This window comes from Marmota monax, unplaced genomic scaffold (genome assembly GCF_021218885.2).
Source record: "Marmota monax isolate L192 unplaced genomic scaffold, Marmota_monax_Labrador192_F-V1.1 WCK01_AAM20220418_F8-fsc00107, whole genome shotgun sequence".
Taxonomy (NCBI): Eukaryota; Metazoa; Chordata; class Mammalia; order Rodentia; family Sciuridae; genus Marmota; species Marmota monax.
In genome coordinates this window covers 258,574-279,440 of record NW_026693761.1, presented here as the reverse complement: position 1 = coordinate 279,440, position 20,867 = coordinate 258,574, and the positions used below count along the sequence as shown (strand labels likewise).

The 20,867-nt window shown below is 34.5% G+C and overlaps 1 protein-coding gene across 7 annotated transcripts in view; it reads right to left on the bottom strand.

The window, feature by feature from the left end:
* Bbs9 (Bardet-Biedl syndrome 9) overlaps window positions 1–20,867 on the bottom strand; it is a 498,145-nt gene that overhangs the window by 270,544 nt on the left and 206,734 nt on the right. For all 7 annotated transcript variants that reach the window (XM_058584438.1, XM_058584439.1, XM_058584442.1 and 4 more), the window contains 3 exons: window positions 11,389–11,567; window positions 5,894–5,970; window positions 2,821–2,874 (listed from right to left, as the gene is read on the bottom strand). In XM_058584438.1, the coding sequence (XP_058440421.1) occupies window positions 2,821–2,874; window positions 5,894–5,970; window positions 11,389–11,567 (310 nt within the window). The remainder of the gene's footprint in view (window positions 1–2,820; window positions 2,875–5,893; window positions 5,971–11,388; window positions 11,568–20,867) is intronic.

Here is a 20,867-nt window from a genome sequence, read left to right as displayed (position 1 = left end):
AAATGTATGCATGTGGCAGAAATTTCTTCAATAAGTAAATAAATTCTAGCCCAATAAATATATTTAAGTATTACAGGTATTTAACTATCAACAATGATACAATGCCAGTTTGTATGTGTGTGTGTGTGTGTGTGTGTGTGTGTGTATATATATATATACACACATGTATGTGTATTTTAAAAGAAAATTAATGATATTAATAATAGTCATTAGCAGCTTTTATATGCATGAAACTGTGCTAATAAATTATTTCTGTGTATTAATCTCATTTAATCTTCACAGCAGTGTATGCACTATCACACACCATTCTACAGAAAACAGGTACAAAGTAATTTTCCCAAGGCTGCTCTAAGTGGAAGAATCACAATTAAACTGCTATTTGCCAGTACTCAAGAGTCCTTACATTTAACCAACTGTGGTTAAATCTCAAAATAACTCTGCAAATGAAAAAGGATTCCTGTTTTACAGTTTAAAAATAGAGGTTCAGAGAAGGTAAAAAACATGTTCCAGATCACTGAGTCAATAAGTGCTAGAGATCTGAAAACTGTGACCAGGAATATAACATGAAAGTTCTATTTTATAACCAAAAATGTAAACACCTTAAAGTAGTAATATGCTATTTGTAAAGGAGCAGACATTCTGGCTTTGCCTGGCATAATGATATCTACTTTAGACAATAATCACAATTTTATGCTGTTATAAGAAGGGCTTGCATTTAGTTTAGATGCACAATCATGATAGCGCCCATACACAGATTTATTGAATCCCAACAATGGTTTAGGCACTTTCAAAACACAAATCAAAAAGATGTGACAAAAATAACTGCAGTAACAAAGAATAGTTGTGTTTGAGCCAAAAAAAAAAAAAAAAAAAGAATTAAAGACTTGGCTAGATCATAGACTTCATATTTTAAAAGGAAAATAATTATAGAATATTAAGGAGAACATATAAAATGTTAATATGAGAATTTTCCATGCTATTTTCTACTTCTAACGAAATGAAATATAATCTGAAGAAATATAATACCAAAGTTTTATTCTAGATATATAAATATGATTTCAAAGACCAGGTATGAACAACCTCACTGCCTAGTTGCCTGGAATAGATGGTCACGCATCATTCACACATACTCAAAGTAGCCACATCTTCATTCATTTGGAACAGATGGAAAAATTTTCTCAATTAACAGGATTTATTATGATGGAAACTTACATGGTTATATGTCTTGGCTGCTCTTGTTATAAAAGGCCATAAGGAGAGATTTACAGCAGAAATTTGTATAGAAACTGTCAGACAGGATCAGGAAATCATTGTGTCCACTGTGTGAGTCTAGCCAATTTTGTGTAACACTTGTATATTGCATTCTTTCTCATGCTTTCATAATGGCAATGAGAAAGAGTTGTGAGTTTGGCATTCTCAAATATAGTAAATTTCACTAGTGGAGAATTTTCCAGTCATGTCATGCCATCATCTTATGGTGGCTATTTCACATGAAAGCTTCAGAACCGCACAGGAGGGATAGTGTATTTACATATAGCAATAATTCCTGGTTGATTGGGGTGGAGGTGGCATAAGCAATGTTACCTGATTTAGATACAAGATTTCTTTTTTGCAATTTACAGTGTGCTCCTGAATTAGTATGCACATGTGTCTGAATAATATTACATAGGTAAAAGGAGGCTTGTCCACACAAAAGTATAGATCATTTCTGGATCTCTGGTTATTTTTTTTTCTTAATATCTTTGATTTCTTGCCACTAATTCCTTTCCAGACTCAGAAGTATTAATGAGATAGAGTCTTTGATTGGATAGGGGGAAGGGAAACTAGGAAAGACCACCCTTGTTTCTAGTGGCAAGAATCCAAAAAAATTAGTTGAGGAAACTGTTATAAGATTGGGCTCCCTTCAACTTCAACCAAAGATCTCCACACATGGGCCACCCGCTGGGTCCAGTGTAAGCGAACACAATTGGTAAAGCCTGGTGCTCTGTCAAGCTTCTCCAAGGACAGCAACCCATAATCTAAGAAAATATGAAGACTTGTCCAAGTTTTGACTAAGTGAATTGCCAAAATCCACAACTTTTCCTGGCTTCCAAGGTCTGGGCAGTGATAAATATTTTCAGCTTAATAATGTGCTGACTGATTACCACACTCTAATCTAAATGCCTTAAGAAGGTTCTACATTAGAGTTCTAGTTCTAAAGTTCTACAATGATGGGACTCAAAATCTTAAGCAAAACCACATCCTTCATATTCTATTTTTCTAAGACTATCAATTTGTCACTACTCTACTTTGTGGCTTCTTCATTTAATATTTTCTTGCTATAAATACATCCATATAAGGCTAATATTATGCCATACGAATGCCTGGGAATTCTTTTCAAACATATACATGGCCATACATATAAGAATTATATTAGCATCCATGTGCTTCCCCAATATCATTTCACAGTCTACTACATGTGATGCTACAATAAAATGGTTGGTCCATTATGAATGGTGATGACACAATTTCTTTAGCAGATTTAAAATGATAATTTTACTTCTAGGGGAAAAAACCTGAATCATGCTACACATCTAAATAATGGTAGAAGAAGTCATGATGATGGTTTATATTATATATATATTACAATAATTGCAAATATCAGCTTTATATTTGGGTAACAACGAAGGTTTTCTACTCACTACACAAGGTTAAGGAAAATCTGAAAATTTCAAATGTTTATTTTATATTTCCATAAACTTCTTACAGGGTAACGATAGGGACAATATGATGAATATTTAATGCTGTTGGCACATTACAATCTAAAACCTGGTACAATACCTGCACTGTGATGGAAGGGACAACATCAGTTCCGATTTCAACATCAGTGGCTTGCTATAAACACAAAATTGAAAAGAAATGTTACCCACCAATGAGTGAATACATTTGGGGACAATATATACTTCCTACCATCAAGTAAGAAACTAACTATAAAGGATTTATCACTCTAGTGATAACTAAAAGACTCAGTATGGCTTTTAGATTAGCTAACATTTAAAAAAAAAAAACCTCAAAAAGGAAAGGAAAAGTCACATATTTTATCAAACCATTCTATTTCCAAATTTACTTGAATGTACAAATTTACTTGAATGTCCAATGTAGTAACTTTATTAATTTGTTCTTTATATTATATGAAAGAAGCCTTCCTTATATTTCCCAGATAAACATCATGCCATTATGTCACTCATTTAGGTACTTGTCCTTTCAACTTGCAAAAGTATGTTTTATTTAGATTAAGAATATATATCTCAGACATGTAAATAAGAGGCAAATGGCCTTAAACCTAGAAAATACAAATGGAATAGTACTTTTCCTAATAGTTCATGAACTAATGGGCCCTCTTTGAACATCATTGTTACCTGTTCCTATCTCTTAAACAACTCATCGTACATACGGCAAATATCTTCTTATAATTTTATAGAGTAAAAGTGGCATACTGGGAAGAAATGAATATTCATTGTATGATAAAATAAGACCAAGGGGAAACTTATATTGTAATAATACCCATATAAATTCTGTGGAACAATTAAGATTATAATGTCTGTGTTCAACCAATGAACCAAACCCTTTGTGCTTTTGTATTTGAAAATTTTTTTGCTAGGAAAACTAAGCCACTTCTAATCAATGTAGAAAACTATGATGTAATGGGCATCAGCAGAATTAAGAGTTGGGAGATTCACATTCTGTTTGTGGTTCCATAGAAGATCATATTTGAACTCTGGTCCAGTTGCTCAGACAGGAAGATGGGATAGTTATGTTTCTCTCCTCCACAAAAGACTCCATTCTAATATAAGTTATATTTCTGATTCTGAGGTGCATTCTTTCATAACAATGATTCAAAATAAAATATTAATGCAGGCTTTTTGCGCCAGTACCAAGTTACCTAATATCCAGGAAATGTTTCATATTTAGCTGCCCACAGATCTAGAAGAGAAACCAACACCTCCTGTTTCCTGCTCTTTTCAATCCACGTTGAAACACCTAGATTTTTCAAGGACAGTCATATGTTGGGAACATGAAATTATAGCTAGAGAAAAATGGCTATAAGAAGACATCATGGCACCACAGCCACATAAATTGTTGGGCTTATGTTTTCCAGTGGGATGAATATGATATTCTTAAGAAATAAAAATATCAACATAGGGAAAATGAAGCTGAAAAGAGACATCTACTTAAGAGCAAACAGCACTCAAGGTTACCAATAGGGAAATATACATTACAATAAGCACCACTACATAAGACCAAAAGTTCCCAAAGAACAGAAAGAAATTCCTCATTCCAAATAGCCTATGTTTAAAATAACCTAGAAAAAAATATGTAAGTTGCCTAAAGGAAAAAAAAAAAAAAGAGTCATTTCCGCAGCAAGAAAATGTAAGTACATTTGTCAGCTAACTAAGTAGAAATGTTCCATTCAGGCTTACCTTTCAGGTAGAGTAAGAAATGGTGTGTGTTAAATGGCTCATGTTTAAAATAGTTCCTCTAGCATGTGAGTCATCTGGGGTGAATGTTTCTTTCAAATAGTCTTAGAGTACCTAATTTATTATACTACAGGAATGTTAACATGATTTTTATCACAATTTGGATTGGCTGTTTACACAAGATTAATCTTTGAAGACTCATGATAATTACTTATAATAGTATGTTCTGATACTTAAATATCAAGCAACATTATATGATATGAACCACAAATGTAAAATGAGCAAATTCAATCACTTCCCTAAATTGATCAATTTCTGGCAGAAGCATAGATAAACTTAATAGATTTTTACCCAAGCTTCAGGCAATGGATTTTATCCAAACCTCAGGCAATAAGACATAATCAATCATACTCTTAAAAACTATATACAGAAAACTAAACGAGGAGATGGAATAATACAACCAAGAATTGTCGCCCCTTTCATTCCCTTTCATTCTTCCTGGTTCTTAGTTTTACACATTCACAAAGCAAATATTTATTGAGTATCTATTATATGGAAAGCACTAAGGATACAAGTGAACAAGATAAGTAACGGTACATAGGTGGTGGCAATGTTGGAAAAAGTAAAATGCAATTTGGTGGTAGTGGTGGTGGTGATGATGATAATAATAATTATCATAATAATTCAACAAAGTAGATTCTATTATTATTATTCTCATTTTTCAGATGAAAAGTTGAGACTAAAATAATTAAGTACCTTGCCTGGGATCACACAGATATAGTGGATGAGAAAATAATTCCTGGACCAACTGAACTCTTAAACTCCCTTACCACCATCCCAACCAAAAAAAGTATTAAATGCTATAAATAATCAAACTCTAAGCCAGGCCATTTATAAACATCATCTCATTGAACCTTCAACAAAAATCTTGTGGAGTAGGTATTATCATCTGGATTAAAATTATCTCAATTCTATGGTAATGAGAAAGTTTTTAAATTAAAATTAAATTAAAAAAAAAAGATTGGGCAGGGGATGTGGCTCAAGCAGTAACGCATTTGCCTGGCATGAGCGCGGAGCTGGGTTCGATCCCCAGCACCACAAAAAAATAAAATACAGATGTTGTGTCCACCAAAAACTAAAAGATAAATATTAAAAAATTATCTCTCTCTCTCTGTAAAAAAAAAAAAAGATAGATTCAGAACAATAATCTTTCTACTACTCACCCCCCCACACACACATACCCATATAACCTCATTTCTTTTTTAGACTGAAATCCTACTGCAAAAGCTCCCTACTGGCATTAAGAAGATAGAAATGTTTTTATTTGAAAGATTAAAAGCCTAAAATTTGTTATCTTCCCTGAAGTTTCTGTTGGAAGACCTAGAATTTAAACTGACAAACTCTGATCTCAATACAAAATATATGAATACACCTACAGAGACTGGATCAAAGTTAGAAGAAACCATGGCATAAACTTTTAAGTCATCTTCTTTCTCAGGCATGGGCCAAATACCTGTAATTAAAAAAAGATATTTAATCATAAAGTAAAAACTGCTTCATACAATTTTTATTTAAAGGTTTATCTGTACCATATTCTTTAAAGCTCATAAACATACAAATTGAAAAAAATACATTAACAGAATTAGAAGCTCAATCCTAATCTTTTTCTCTACAATAATGTGAAGAAGAATACCTTCTCTTGCTCCAAAGGTATTAGCTAAGATTAGAGTCATTGACCAGTATTGGAAATTGTAATGCTATCTCCTCAATCATTAGTGAAAGTCCAAATTAATACAACTTTTTTGAAGATAAGTTGTGGCTGTAATTATGAAAATATAAAGTGTACCTATCCTGTAACTTAACAATTCTACAACCAAGAATTTATCCAATACTCACAAACCCAAGGAGGTTCTCTGCTATTAATAGCTTAAATATAAAAATAAAAACAACTTAAATATCCATATATCTATTTAATAGGGAAATAGTTAAATAAAATATGGTATATTCATACTGTGTAATGGTTCAAACCTATAAATAAGAGTGCATTCAATCTTCATACACTAATATGAACTCAGAGATATACCTATTAATTTTTAAAAAGCAAAATATAGCACAATGTGTTTAATATGCACATGTTTGGTCAAAACAAGTATATAAACCTTAATATTTTCTAGATGAATACACAAAACTATTGATAAGAATTTCCTTTAAGAAAGAGAACTAGAATAAATGTTAATGTGTAAAAAATAAAAAGAAACAAAGGTAACTAGGGTCTGGATCAAAGATAGACTCATGTTTCACTATTTATCTTTTTAGTACTTTCTGAATTAGTTTTACTATGCATTTCTATAGTTCAAGTATATCCCCCAAAGGTTCATATGCAGGAAGCTTGGCACCAGACACAGTGATGTTAAGAGACAGTGGAACCTTGAAGAGGTGGGACTAATGGGAGGTCCTTAAATCACTGAAGGCACTGACTGTCCTTGAAGAAATTGACATGGCACTTTGGGGACCCTGGATAGTTCTTGCAAGAGGGTTGTCATAAAAAGGACAAGACTGGTCCCTCCCTTCTCTCTGGCTTCCTGTCTTACAATGTAATCTCTGCCCTCTCACACATGCTCTGCCATTGTGATGCCATCTACCATGAGGGCCTCACCAAAAGCAAGCCAATGCTGATGCCATGCCCATGAACTATGAGCTAAATAAAGTACTTTTCTTTATAAGGTACACAGCTTCAAGCATTTTATCACAGAAACAGACTAACATGTACAAGCTGTTTTCATAATTTCAAACATTTTTATTACATAATATTATGAATAAGTGACAAGAGATCCTAAATATGAAGCAGAAATTATTTTATGCACATATGTGTACACATATATACATACACATATGTGGGAAGCCATTCTCGCACATGATTGGGCACCTCCCGGATTGGGTGTGAGGCGTTCTGGCCAAACTGTGTCAGAGCTTTCCCCACCCTCTCCAGGTGTGAGAGCCTGTCCATGTGGGGGTGTGACTGACCATGGACTCTGAGGCCAATCACTAACCCTGACCTTGGAATGCTGCCCCCCTTGACCTTCATTGGATGGAATTCTCCCCTGAATTTCTTGTTCCCCAATAAAAGGCCACTCCCTGGCGTGCTCTCTCTCTCTCTCTCCTGCTAGCCCTGAGTAAGCCTTGCTGCCCTACTGGGTGGTTCGAGGTGAGAGCCAGAGAGGTGAGAGCAGTCTCGGACCTGGTCATAGAAAAAGGTAATTGAGTCTGTGTGTTTTATTTTGATCTCACTAGTTAACTTCTATGCCATGAACCTCTTTAATGAAACCAGCGTGCTGGTCGCCTGGTGGACATATATATATATATATATATATATATATATATATATATATATATATTTCATATATATACATACACATACAGACATATATGCATTCATGGACACACAAACACAAATCCAACAATTGATTGCCTGGCCAGCAGCCATTCTTCCCTCCTCCCTCTGTGGCACAGCCCTAATTTCATTGAGGTAGTCGGCTTCATCTCAGAGAAAGTCTCCTCTCTCAGGCTCCAGGTTCAAATCTAATCCTAGTGATTCCGTTCCACTGACCATTCATTATTTTAAAGATAAACATGATCTTAATCCTGGCAAATAGGAGGAAAGAGAAGTGGGGATAGTGGAATGCTGGCATATGCTTCTGGGAAAGCTGTTTTTCCTTCATAAGAGGAAGACTCAGGCCTCTTCTTCCCTGGAAATCATATCTGCACACAATGCCAGGAACTGCTAGGGTTACCCTGTGATCCTAAGGGAAAACATCCTCACACAATGAGGACAGATGGACAGCAACTGAATACCTCACAAACAAGAAAAAAAATGTCCACAATTGCCACCAGGCATTCCTACCAATAATGCAAAAATTGGAAAGGGAATTTCTAAAGCTGGTAAGAGTACAAAAGGCCACTCATTGCCCATCCAATAACAATGTTTCAATTCTTCATTACTAAAATAAGCCCAATTTTATTATGAGCAACAAAGTACTCAGTTAAAACACTTAACTTCCCTGCCTGTTTTGCAATTTGGAATAGCCAGGGAGATGTAAGTAGGAGCTGTTGAGGGTGTGGCTTCCAGGAAAGCTCTTCAGAGGCTGACTCAACTGCAGATGTGAGAGCAAAAGTTCCAGAAGCCATTCTGGACCAATAGATGACCCTGGGATAGAAGGAATCCGAATCCTTGTGACTAGAACTGCTAAGCTGCCACATCTCTGAGTTTCCACCTTGTTTAAGCTGCCTTATACAGGTATTCTGTTATATGCAGCCAGATATAACCCTAAATTAACAAGGTCACTAAGTTCTAATGTTTCTAGTACTGAGTGGTTATGTCAACCTAAGTCTTCCCAAACATATTTTCAATGGGGTGCAGACTCATTTATATGCCTATGTTTTACTGCTTTCCTACCCTGAAGACATAACTATATGGGTGCCCATCTTAAATGCTGCAACCAGTGTATCATACTCACCCCTAGTAGAGAACATGATCAATTGTTTAAATCATAAGAAAACTCCCATCTCTAAAAGTACATATCATCAGGTATTACTGCCAACTGGTAACAAAAATGCTAGGCAGGATTCTCACTAATGAGTTGAATATGAAAAGCTTCAGAATCCATGAGCCATACAGAAATTATTACTATAATTTCATGCTTACAACATACATTCCTCATATAACTTACACACATAAAATCAGCTTCAAAACACTTTTATTGCAGTAGATAATACACACCATGTGTACAACAAAATGTACTCTTTAAATTGCCTTTAATTTTTGCTGCAACTCTTCCTTTGAAAAAGTTTTTAAGAGCTTTAAGTACAGAACACAGCCCACAAGACTGTGAATTCCTTTTGCAAGTTAAAGCCACTGTACTAAAATAAGTGACATTTAAATGAATAATGAGGTCATCAAAAAGTTCAGAGTTTTAACTTCTCATAAACTATAAATGAAATTATTTGGAACTTTAATATAATTACAGGTATTTTAATAAACAAACATACCAAAGCTTTATAAGGGTACAAAATACTAAGCTTTTTTCCATATCTAGAAATAAAATATTTTAAAAGCTTCACTTTTCAAAGTTTGTTTCTTTTTCAAGAATAAAACCATAATATAGTAGAATAAAAGGGGCAAGGAACTTCAAACATTAACTAAAATTTGAGGTTATGTAAATAATGAACTTTGCACTCAAGTCTGTGGATATATCTCCAGCTTAATTAGCACTTATTTCAAGATACACAAATGAATCAAGGCAATGACAAGTAAAATAGCCTAACCCTTCTCACTCTAGGGCATCATTATGGATGCCAAGGAATAACTTTTAGCTATAAGGGATTTTCTGAGAAATTTCATACACAATTAATGTTAATCAAAATACCATTAGCACATTGCTCATGCAAAGGGCAAAATCTCAAGGCACAAACTTTGGAGTGAAAACCTAGAGTTTTATGAACTCTAGAAATTTCACATTCATGTGCAGGCCACTCTTCCCCAATTACATTTTTAAATGACAAGATGAGACTTATAATTCCATTAATCCCAAAAATACTGGTATCAAAAACTGAAAATAAAATAGTATCTTGCAGTATGACAGCTCCAATGTTAACCATTCTCTAGCCGACATGGGGGTGCTGACAACAAAGCAGCTTTTAAGGAACTGGAGGTACTTGAAAGACCCGAGTTTCATTAGCTTACTTTGAAAACTTTCTAAAAGAATGTGTGAAGCCAAAGCATAACAACTTCATTTTTAATACTCACATTTTTATATATATATCATCTCAGTTCCTTAGAACCAGAGAAATATAATCTTGGTAATACACTCAAAAATACATAAATCTAGGAAAATGATTGGATCAGGATTAAGATTGGCTCTGTTGTTTTGGTTGGCCTTTGATGCTCTGCTTCTTTTACAATTCCTACTTGTTTTAACATTTCTTTTATGCAAGAATAGTCCATATTTTTTCTCATTAAAAAAATACTTTTACCTGACCCTGAAAAAGGAACTTAAAGTAATGCTTTTCACATGTCTAACTCTAACTCCAGGATTGGTGTTTTGTTTCTCCTTTTAATTTACAATAAAATTACACCCTTGTGAGTCCCAAAGTAAGATAATATTGAGTTATTCAAAACTTAGGAACTGAAAATATCATCAGTCTCTGAGTCATTAGAAATCAGCATACCACAGGCTACACTCCATTTGGACAGTTAATTAACTCCAAACATAAATTATATCACTAAGCTGCAAATTACTACATTTTTAGTAACAACATGTACTGCTTTGGTTTCTTTTAAAAGCAGTAACTAAATTTTTTTTCAGGGATATTAGAAGTTAATAAATGCCCACTCTAACCTTCTTCTCAAGGCCTGACATCACAACCCAAAGATTTACTTTTCCTTTTCTTAAAGTTTAAGGGGAAAAAAAAACTAAATAGTGGGCTGGGGATGTGGCTCAAGCGGTAGCGCGCTCGCCTGGCATGCGTGCTGCCCAGGTTCGATCCTCAGCACCACATACAAAGATGTTGTATCTGCCGAGAACTAAAAAATAAATATTAAAAAAAAATTCTCTCTCTCTCTCTCTCTCTCTCTCTCTCTCTCTCTCTCTCTCTCCCCCCCACTCTCTCTTTAAAAAAAAAAAAACTAAATAGTGCTGACCCTGAAACACATTGACAAAAGCATTATCTTGAATACAGCATATTTTCCAGAAAGTTTAGTATACAAAGTAAGCTCAAAGACTACATGCTAAGTAACACTGTCTTTGAAGTATGATTTTAATTAATCTTGGGAGAGGAAATTAACTAGTATGTACAAAACATTGTCTATATGCAAGATAAAGTGGATTTTACAATAAATACTAAAATTAAATAATAAAAGCTGCAAATGAGATACCTTGTGATTTAACAACTTTGATAATTCTCTGAAGTTCTTTCAATTCTACATCAAGTTCATCATAGTTTAATTCTCTAGATTCAACTTTTGGAGCTTGGAACAGAGAAGGGTCTGTCCCCAGGTATGAGCACTGCAAGCGACCATCATCACTGAGGGTGACTATCACTCCCTTTAAGTCCCTACAATAAAGAAGAGAAAATGAGACATGATTAAAAAATTCAAAGTGTTTATCCTTGACAAACTACATTTTTACTCAATTCAGTGTCGACATTCCATGAAGAAAATGATTGTATATCTATTTTTAAAGTTTTACTTGAAAGACTTATTTCAAATGTTTAAATCATCATTATATTTACAGAAGTACTCCCAATGTTAAGATTTATTACAGAAGGGAAAAATAGCCTTTAAAATTCTTATAATAGCCACCATTTTGGGGACCTAACTACATGGTGAATAGTGCTCTCAGGTACTGTTTTTAATTCTCACTTGACAGATTCATGACAAACTTGAGAACTACAGGTTGGTTGGTTGGTTGGTTGGTTGGTTGGTTTGGCACAGGGAATTGAATCCAGAAGCACTTAACCACTGAGCCACACCTCCGCCCCTTTTATTTTTTATTTTGAGACAGGGTCTCACTATGTTGCTAAGGCTGCCTCAAACTTTCGATCCTCTTGCCTCAGAGGTGATGGGATTACAGGAATGCACCATCATGCCCAGCTGTGAACTATACTTTTAAGTCTAAAGGATCAAGAGATGGAGCTGGATGGCTGAAGCTGGAGCTCAGTAATAGAGCACTTGCCTAGAATGGATGAGGTACTGAGTCCAATCCTTAGCAGCACATTAAAAGAGAGAGAGAGAGAGAGAGAGAGAGAGAGAGAGATATGAAGCTGGGATGCTGGCTGGATGAAGATAATGGATGAGGTACAGAAGAAAGGTCAGGATAACCAAAGAGACAAGAGTGAAGATGGTTGAAAAAGCCAGGCAAGGCCTAGGAGAAAAACAACACGTTCCTGCTTTTTTCTCATCTACCCTTAGGGCTAACATTTACTCTCTTTCCATTTCCTTTATACACTTCTCGCTTCCTTTATACACTTCCCTTCCCAAATGCCATTAAATTTGGGGTTTTTTTTTTCCACTCTTAGACCATCGTCCTGCTTCATAACTCTAATCACTCATCATGATTTTCTCTTTTCCTCCCCCTCTGCAACAGTTTGAATGTATCCCCCAAAAGGCGTGTATTGGAAACTTAATCCCCAATGCAAAAGTGTTAAGAGGTGAGACTTTTGAGAGTAGATTAGGCAATGATGCACAACTTCATGAATGGATTAAGGTTGCTTATAAAGAACTTGATGTTCCAAGTTCAATCTCCTGCTGTCTCACACACATGCTCTCTTTCTCTTCCACCTTCTGCCATGGAATGATGCAGCAAGAAGGTCCTCACCAGATGTGGATACAAACTTTGAACTTCCCAACTCCCAAACCATAAGCGAAATAATTTTCTTTTCTTTACAAATTATGCAGTCTCTGGTGTCATTATAGTAGCATAATATAGTGTAAGACACCATCTTTTTACTCTTCCTTCTCTTAGAATCTCTTATTTCTGTTTTACTCTAGAAACTAGTCTTAGTATATAAATTGTGGGTAATTTATAACCTGCCATTGTAAAAAATAAAAACTAAGATTTTCTGAAGTTACTATAAAAAATAGTTGAAATGAATAGTGCCATTTGCTTCCTCCTTAATTTTTCCAGAGGAAAAAAAATCAATATTGGCTTAAGTCCTTTGGGGTAGATATATAATAGACTTATTTTATTTCTGTTATATTTTCTACAGTGATCTTTTGATCAAAAAATTAAAAAAAAGATTTTAATCTTGGTCTAAAGGTTAACTATTAATCAATTGAATAGAAGCTTTTTGAGAGAAAAAAAGGTTAAAAAATGTTGCTATTTATCTGAAGGAAAAAAAAGGAAATATACAATGGATAAGATATATAAAATTTGAGGCTTACTCAGAATAAATAAAAATGTTTAAACTGCCCCAACTATGGATCATTGCAACTCATCATCTCATTAATATAAAAGCTTGGCTGAGCTGAAAGTAGACACCATTATTACTCAATCCATCTCATTGGTGACCACCAACATCCACTTTCCACTTTCTTCAAATACAACATTCCTTATGCACCTTCTCCAGGGCTATGTATGGTGAATACCACAGAACCCTGCAGTGTAGCATCACTGAAATAAAAAAAATTATATCATTGATCCAACAGCTAAAGAGTTAGACTAGAAGTCAGAGGACTTGAATTCTAGCTATGCCTTTGCCCTACAGAGCAGAGCCCACTTGAATTCCTCTTAAACATTCTTTATTCTAAATGGGATGAAACTAGATAATCCCCAGAAATCTTTAAGGTATATGACTTGTTGTGTCATCTACCTCAGAAAATGAACACACTCCAGATGAAATCATTTTCCTAAAATAAAGTGTGAAAAATAACCCCATAGTAGCTCTAGGCTTTGAACCTTTGTTTGCAGGCAACTGAAGCCACCTAGTGGCCAAGGGAATTCTAACTTACAGCTCTGAGGTTTCAAGATTACAAATCCTCCCTCCCCTTCCAGTAGTGACTGTACCCTGGTCTCCAATCCACCCAGCCCCACTAAAGTCTAGGAATCCAAAAAGTGCTCAGGAAACTCTAGACGTTAAAGGGAAGATCCCTAGTTACCTTCTCAAAGAATATAGTAATCATCTGCTCTTGGAATACAGACAGCATTTCCATTTCATTCGCATCCTTTGAGGGATCTAAATAATAGGAAAGCTAGCATGACCCAAAACAAACGTCCCTTCCTATCCAAATTTATTTGGTTATTGGGTAATTTAGTAGTATAACTTTTATTCCATCATTTCAGAAAGCAAATAACTGTCAATTTAGATATAAGGGACTTAACTAAAAAGTCATCTGACCATATGAAATTTCTGAGTTCAAACAGAATTTAAATAATGGGGAATACATATTTCTTTCGGCTCTAAAAATAAACACTCTTTATTGCTGTTAGAGGTATTCAAACAGAAAAGGGAAGAGTTAGGGTCTTCTTTCTCTGAAAGAACTAATCAAATGATTTTCACCAGAATATCATAACAGTTAAAGTCATTACAGAATTTAAGCAATTTATATTTTTCTTATCTCTAGAATTAGAATAACTATATGTATTTAAATTAAAAAAAACATAAATTTCTACTATAAATTAATTCATTTAACATTGTATGCTGTCAGGCACAGTGACATACACCTGTAATCCCAGTCACTCAAGATGCTGAGGCAGGAGGATCGAAAGTTTCAAAGCCAGCCTCAGAAATTTAGTGAGGCCCTAAACAACTCAGTGAGACCCTGTCTCTAAATAAAATACAAACAAGGGTTGGGGACATGGCTTAGTGGTAAGTCTCCTGGGTTTAATACCCAGTAACAACAACAAAAAAAAATCATATGCTTATTTCACAGAAACACTATGACAAATTCTTTATGCTCTAGAATAAATCAGTGGAATTTCTTTCTAAAACATCTAAGATGGACAAAGAGTTTGACTCAGGCCTAGGAAACTACTAAATAAATAATTATTACCACTTAGTATCCTTATATAAAGGGAAATTTTTTATATAAGTATATAGATGATACAAATATCCCAAAGTTAAGCCCAATTTATAAAAGAAAAAGGAAACACAATCAATCAAGATTTTTTTACATACTTCTTCTACTTAAAGAACATTTTATATAATGTTTTCCTTGTAGGTTAAAAGAAAAGGTTCTCTGAATGATAGAATGTTATGCTACAAGGAGTCATCAATTAAATTCAACATTATGTACACTATTCCTTCCAATTTAAAAATGGACATAACACTGACAAAATTAAGGTCTCTGAATTATTTCTGATTCTTGAAACATATTAGCTAACCCAAAGCACAGAATAATGTATTTTATGAAGAACCAAGGTCAAAGATGTTATATTCCTAGGATACTTAATTATTTTATGATTTTAGCAATGGGGCATGAAATTAACCAACAGTGTTTAGCTATGGAATCTGAGTAATTGTTTCATCATTCAGTAAACAGATCCCTGCCTTAATAATACATTAAAATAAAATTCCAGATGGATTTCAAAAGTTAAACTTAAAAATATGAAACTACAAAAATATTTATCTTCTTTTGGGATAGAAAGAACCTTTACTGCCAGAAAGCAATTAAAGGCCACTACAAAGGAAAGGATCTTTAAATGAAACCACACAAAAATTTTAAACCTGTTATATGCTTAAGAAACACAACAGAGTAAAAACGAAAGGTAAACTTAGAAAACACTGGCAACCAATAAAAAAATACAAAATTTATAAAATTTGTATAAAGTTATTGATATTCAACTGCTTTTGACCTATAAAAACAATTTTATATGTTGAACCTAATAAGCAAAGAACTTTTTTACAAATCAATGAAAATATCAATAAGATTATATCACACCAGAAAGAAGTCAAAGGACATGTGCCGACAATTCACATATAAAACTAATAAGTACAGAAAAAAACTCAAAATCAAAGAAATTTATATTTTTAAACTATTTCAAAAGCATAATTGTTTAACACCTCAAACTACTGTATTTAATGAGTCCTGGGTAAGAAAAGGTATCTGGCAACTTGGTGACAATGCAACTTTGTTTAAAATCCTTTTAGGGAACATTTTATGTACACACACACACAAATGCACACATATTTGTGTGATCAATTACATGAATATATGCATATGTGTGTACACAAAAAATCCTTAAAAATGCTCATTGCCTTTGACACAGTATTCTATTTCATAGTTATTAAAGAAATTTAGAAACAACCCAAATGATAAGAAAAGGGAAAGAAACATTATAGTAGAATGTTTACAATCCATTAAAAAATATGTTTTATACATGAAGAGAGAGTGAACAGAATGGGAGAAAATCTTTGCCACCTGTACCTCGGAGCATTAATCCCCAGGATATATAAGGAACTCAAAAAACTTAACACCAAAGAAACCAAATAATCCACTCAATAAATGGGGAAAGGAACTGAACAGACACTTCACAGAAAAAGAAATACGATCAATCAAAAAACATATAAGAAAGTGTTCAACATCACTAGCAATTAGAAAAATGCAAATTAAAACTACATTGAGATTCTATCTCTCTTCAGTCAGTATGGCAATTATCAAGAATACAAGTTAACAATAAATGTTGGTGAGGATGTGGTTAAAAATATATACATTGCTGGTAGGACTGCAAATTGGTGCAACCACTATGGAAAGCAGTATGGAGATTCCTCAAAAAACTTAGAATGGAACAAACATTTGACCCAGTTATCTCACTCCTCAGCATATACCCAAAGGGCTTAAAATCAGCATACTATAGTGACGCAGCCACATCAATACTCATAGCAGTTCAATTCACGATAGCTAAGTATGGAACCAAACTAGGTACCCTTCAACAGATAAATGGATAAAGAAATTGTGGTACATATACACAATGGAATATTACCCAACCATAAAGAATGAAATTATGACATGAAACTGGGATATAATGGGAAAGACAGTAGAATGAATTGAACATAACTCTCCTATGTTCATATATGAGTATACAACCAGTGTAACTCTACATCATGTACAACTACAAGAATGGGAAGTTATACTCCATGTATGTAGGATATGTCAAGATATATTCTACTGCCATACAAAAGTAGCAAAAAATATTAAATGTAAAACAAAGTTCTGCACATCCATTTTATTCTGTTTACAAAATGTAGATTAGGAAAAAATACATAATGCTAACAGAATGGTGACTATCTAGTTAGTGAAATCATAAATTATTTTTATTGTGCTTTACAGTTACAAAAGATTAGAGGAAAAACTTTTTAAGGGGAAAAACGTTTTATTTTCCATTGCCAGAGGCTGAATTTGAATCAGCAACTTAGAAATTAAACATCTGTGGAACTCAAACATTTATCTAAAATATCTTTTTCTGACAAGACCAATCTATAAAAATACAACCTGAAAATATATGAAGTGTAACAGAATAGGCAGAAAACAAAGCTTGTTTCATTTGCTAGTACAATGAAATAAATAATAGTTTTTAAAACAAATTTAAAAATCTAATGGTCTTTTTTCCAGCCTCATTTTATACAAAACAGAAACATTTTAAGTTATCTACTTGTCAAAGTCTGTTTTGCCACCCTATGTAGGTATCAAAGAAATCCTAAAAACTTAAATGCTACCTATTGTACTCAATTTTTACACTCTACCTTGGTAAGAAGCACATTTAAAGTACTTCCTTTCAAGTACTGCAAGACAGATTCAGTACATGTAGCTCTTTCTCAGCCTTGAAGGGCTATACATGGGCACTTGAACATATTTGGAATCAGTCTACCATCATTCATTTAAGCTATGATTATTGAGGATCTGCTATACAACAGATGGTATAAGCTAAAGAAGATATGATCCTTTCCTTATTAAAAGAAGAAAACTTTGGTCTAATTTTTTAAAACTCATAATTACAACTTAATGTGACAGATACTACAGCATGGTAGGAAGAGAATGTGGAGGCCTTGCATCAAAGAGCAGAGAAAGGATTCACAGGACAAAGAACACAAAGACTGCACCTTGACCTACAATTAGATCTTCAAAGATGGAAAGAATGGACAGACTAAAGGCAGAGGACCTCAGTCTTGGCAAACTTATTCAGTCTCACAACTTTAAACATCTCCATTGTTCAGGTTCCCACATTTATATCTCAAGCCAGACCTCTCTCTCCCACAGTCCAGATATGCAAATGAACCTTTGGAAAACAAAGCATATGGAAACCATATCTTATTCCATCAGCAAATATTGCCAGTCCTACTTTTAAATATATCCAGAATTCAATTCCTTCTCACCAAGTTCACTGCTGCATTCCTGAACAAAGGCCCTTATATTCCCCTGAATAATTGCTGTAACCAGGCTTCCTATTTCTACCTTGTGCCTCTAAACTAACTTTCCAAGAATAAGAATGTTCATGTCAGCTTTCTACCCTCCAGTGCCTCCACTGACATGCCACATAAAAGCCCAAATCCTTACAAAAATCCTCAAGACCCCAAATATTATGAACCCTACATCTCATTTTCATTTCCTATTATTCTCTATTCTTCTTCAGCCACAGCTATACAGAAGTTATTCAATCCTTCTAGCAAAATGAAACATGGGAAGCAAGTGTTTAGATACGTCAGTAGCAATCTGACAATGCTACAGCACCTAAGCATGTGATCAGTAAAATCCATCACACTGATAGGATATTGACTTGTCCAAATACCGTGGAGCCCACATAGTAAGTTACCTATGTCACATGCCATCTATTAATCATGTATAGTAGGACCACTCATATGTACAGAAGGAATTAATTTTAAAAAATTGAAATCTTTTACCCCAGAATCTTAAGAGCACTACAAGCACACTCTCACCTCAGGAAATTTATATTAGCTCTTTTCTCTGCCTAGAACTCATATTCTTTTCCCAGATATCCACGTGGAAGTATCCTCCTCTTCCCTCAGGTCATTCCATTCGGGTGCTTAAATGTCACCTGCTCACAGAGGACTTAACCACCATAGTATCTGAAAAGGTAACCATTCCACGCCCTGCACCCCACCAGATACACTTTTTATCCTCCTCTAACACCTTATGTTCTTTCATAGCACTGGTCTAATATATTACATTATGTGTTACTTTCTGTCTCCAGTAGAATATAAGCCATAAGGCAATGAATTTATTCATTTCTGAATGCCCAGAACAGTACCTAGCACCTATTATGAACCCAACACAGCTTTATTAATTGAATAAATGAACAAATGAGAGAGTTCATTCTCAGAGTCATTTACCAAGGCCTTATGTTTATTTAAAGGAATAAAATGAGTAATTAAAGCACATTGGTACTCTTCTTTATCATAGCACAGTTTCAAAAATGCTGGGCACATTACATGTAAGTATCCAGCTAGCTATTCTTTTGATTAAAGGAAGGTTACAGTTTGACTTAAATTCAATCAATATTTGTGAAATATCTACCAAGCCCAGGCTGATGGACTTAAAAGTAAAACTTGTGACACCTGTCAATCTGAGAAACAAGGTTGACTTCAGCTGACCTATCCGACCAGGCATGTGTCCTCCTCACTTAGGTATTATTTCATACATTTGCCTCTCAAAATTAAGCATTTAGTCATAAAAACTAACTCTTCTAATTTTTCATTCAATAAATATAAAAAACCTACAATAACCAGGGATAGTGATAAGAACTGAGATTATATAGTTGAACAAAATATGTACAGAGTCCCTTCCCAACTTTATAGACAGGGAGAGAGCCCCTAAATAGCCATATACTTTTACTTGGGAATATACAATTATTTAAAACCATTCAATAAGTGCTGTATAAGAGAAGTAGAAAGATATAGATTTCAAAGAAACACTAAGTAGATGATGAGAACAGGGCTTTGAAGGGTAGGGATGAGGTTAGAAGAGACCTTGGTCTGAGGTAGTAACATGTAACCCAAAATACAAAGAATGAATAGGGGAGTTGAGGAGAAAGAAAAAATGAGCGATAAAATGGCCAAAGATGTAAAAAGTTTGTTCAACAAGAAAGACCAACATATGTAAAGACTCCAACACAAGTAGATACATGAAGCATCCAGTGAAATAAAGAATACAGAGCAGCTGGAACAAAGAAAGCTCATGAGATTAGGTCAAGATGGGGTCAAAAAATTTTAAAAAGTTTATAAATAATGAAGGCTCTTGAAACTCTGATAAAGAGTATTAATTTTATACTCAAGCAATGGGAAATCACATCATAGTTTTTTAAATATAGGAGTGAGAAATGACATGATGAAATTCATCTCTAATTGCAATGGAAATGGGTATGGTCCAGTGGCAGAGCCCTTGATTCAATAAGAGAGAAAGAAAGAGAACACTTTGAGGGGGGTTAATACTGTAAAATCAGGCAATGGGAGATGGTGGCTCAAGTAAGAATGATGGGAATAGAGAGAAAGGGATAGATTTAAAATCTGTAGGAAGTGCCGCAGCCTGGCTGGGCACAAATGCCGCAGTCTGGCTGGGCACACAATCACAAGCCACCACACAGCTTGTAGATTCAAACAGCAACTCTTTATTCCCGAACTCACACCAGCCATCTACAATCACGTTCTGGGGAAATCCACGTTCTCTGCCCAAATCCACCTCCACTGGGCTTCTGTCTCCCAAAAAATACTCTGAATCCCGTGAGAACTCAAGGGGAACTCAGGCAGCAGGATACTCCCTATTCCCAGCAGGAATAATCTTAAACCTGGAACGCCCTAAACCCGATTATCCTAAACTGGGAACACCCTAATCCCGGATCCGCCCTGGTCCTTGAGCAAGGTCACCTAACTGCAATGTCACTGCAAAATGTCCTATTTCCACGA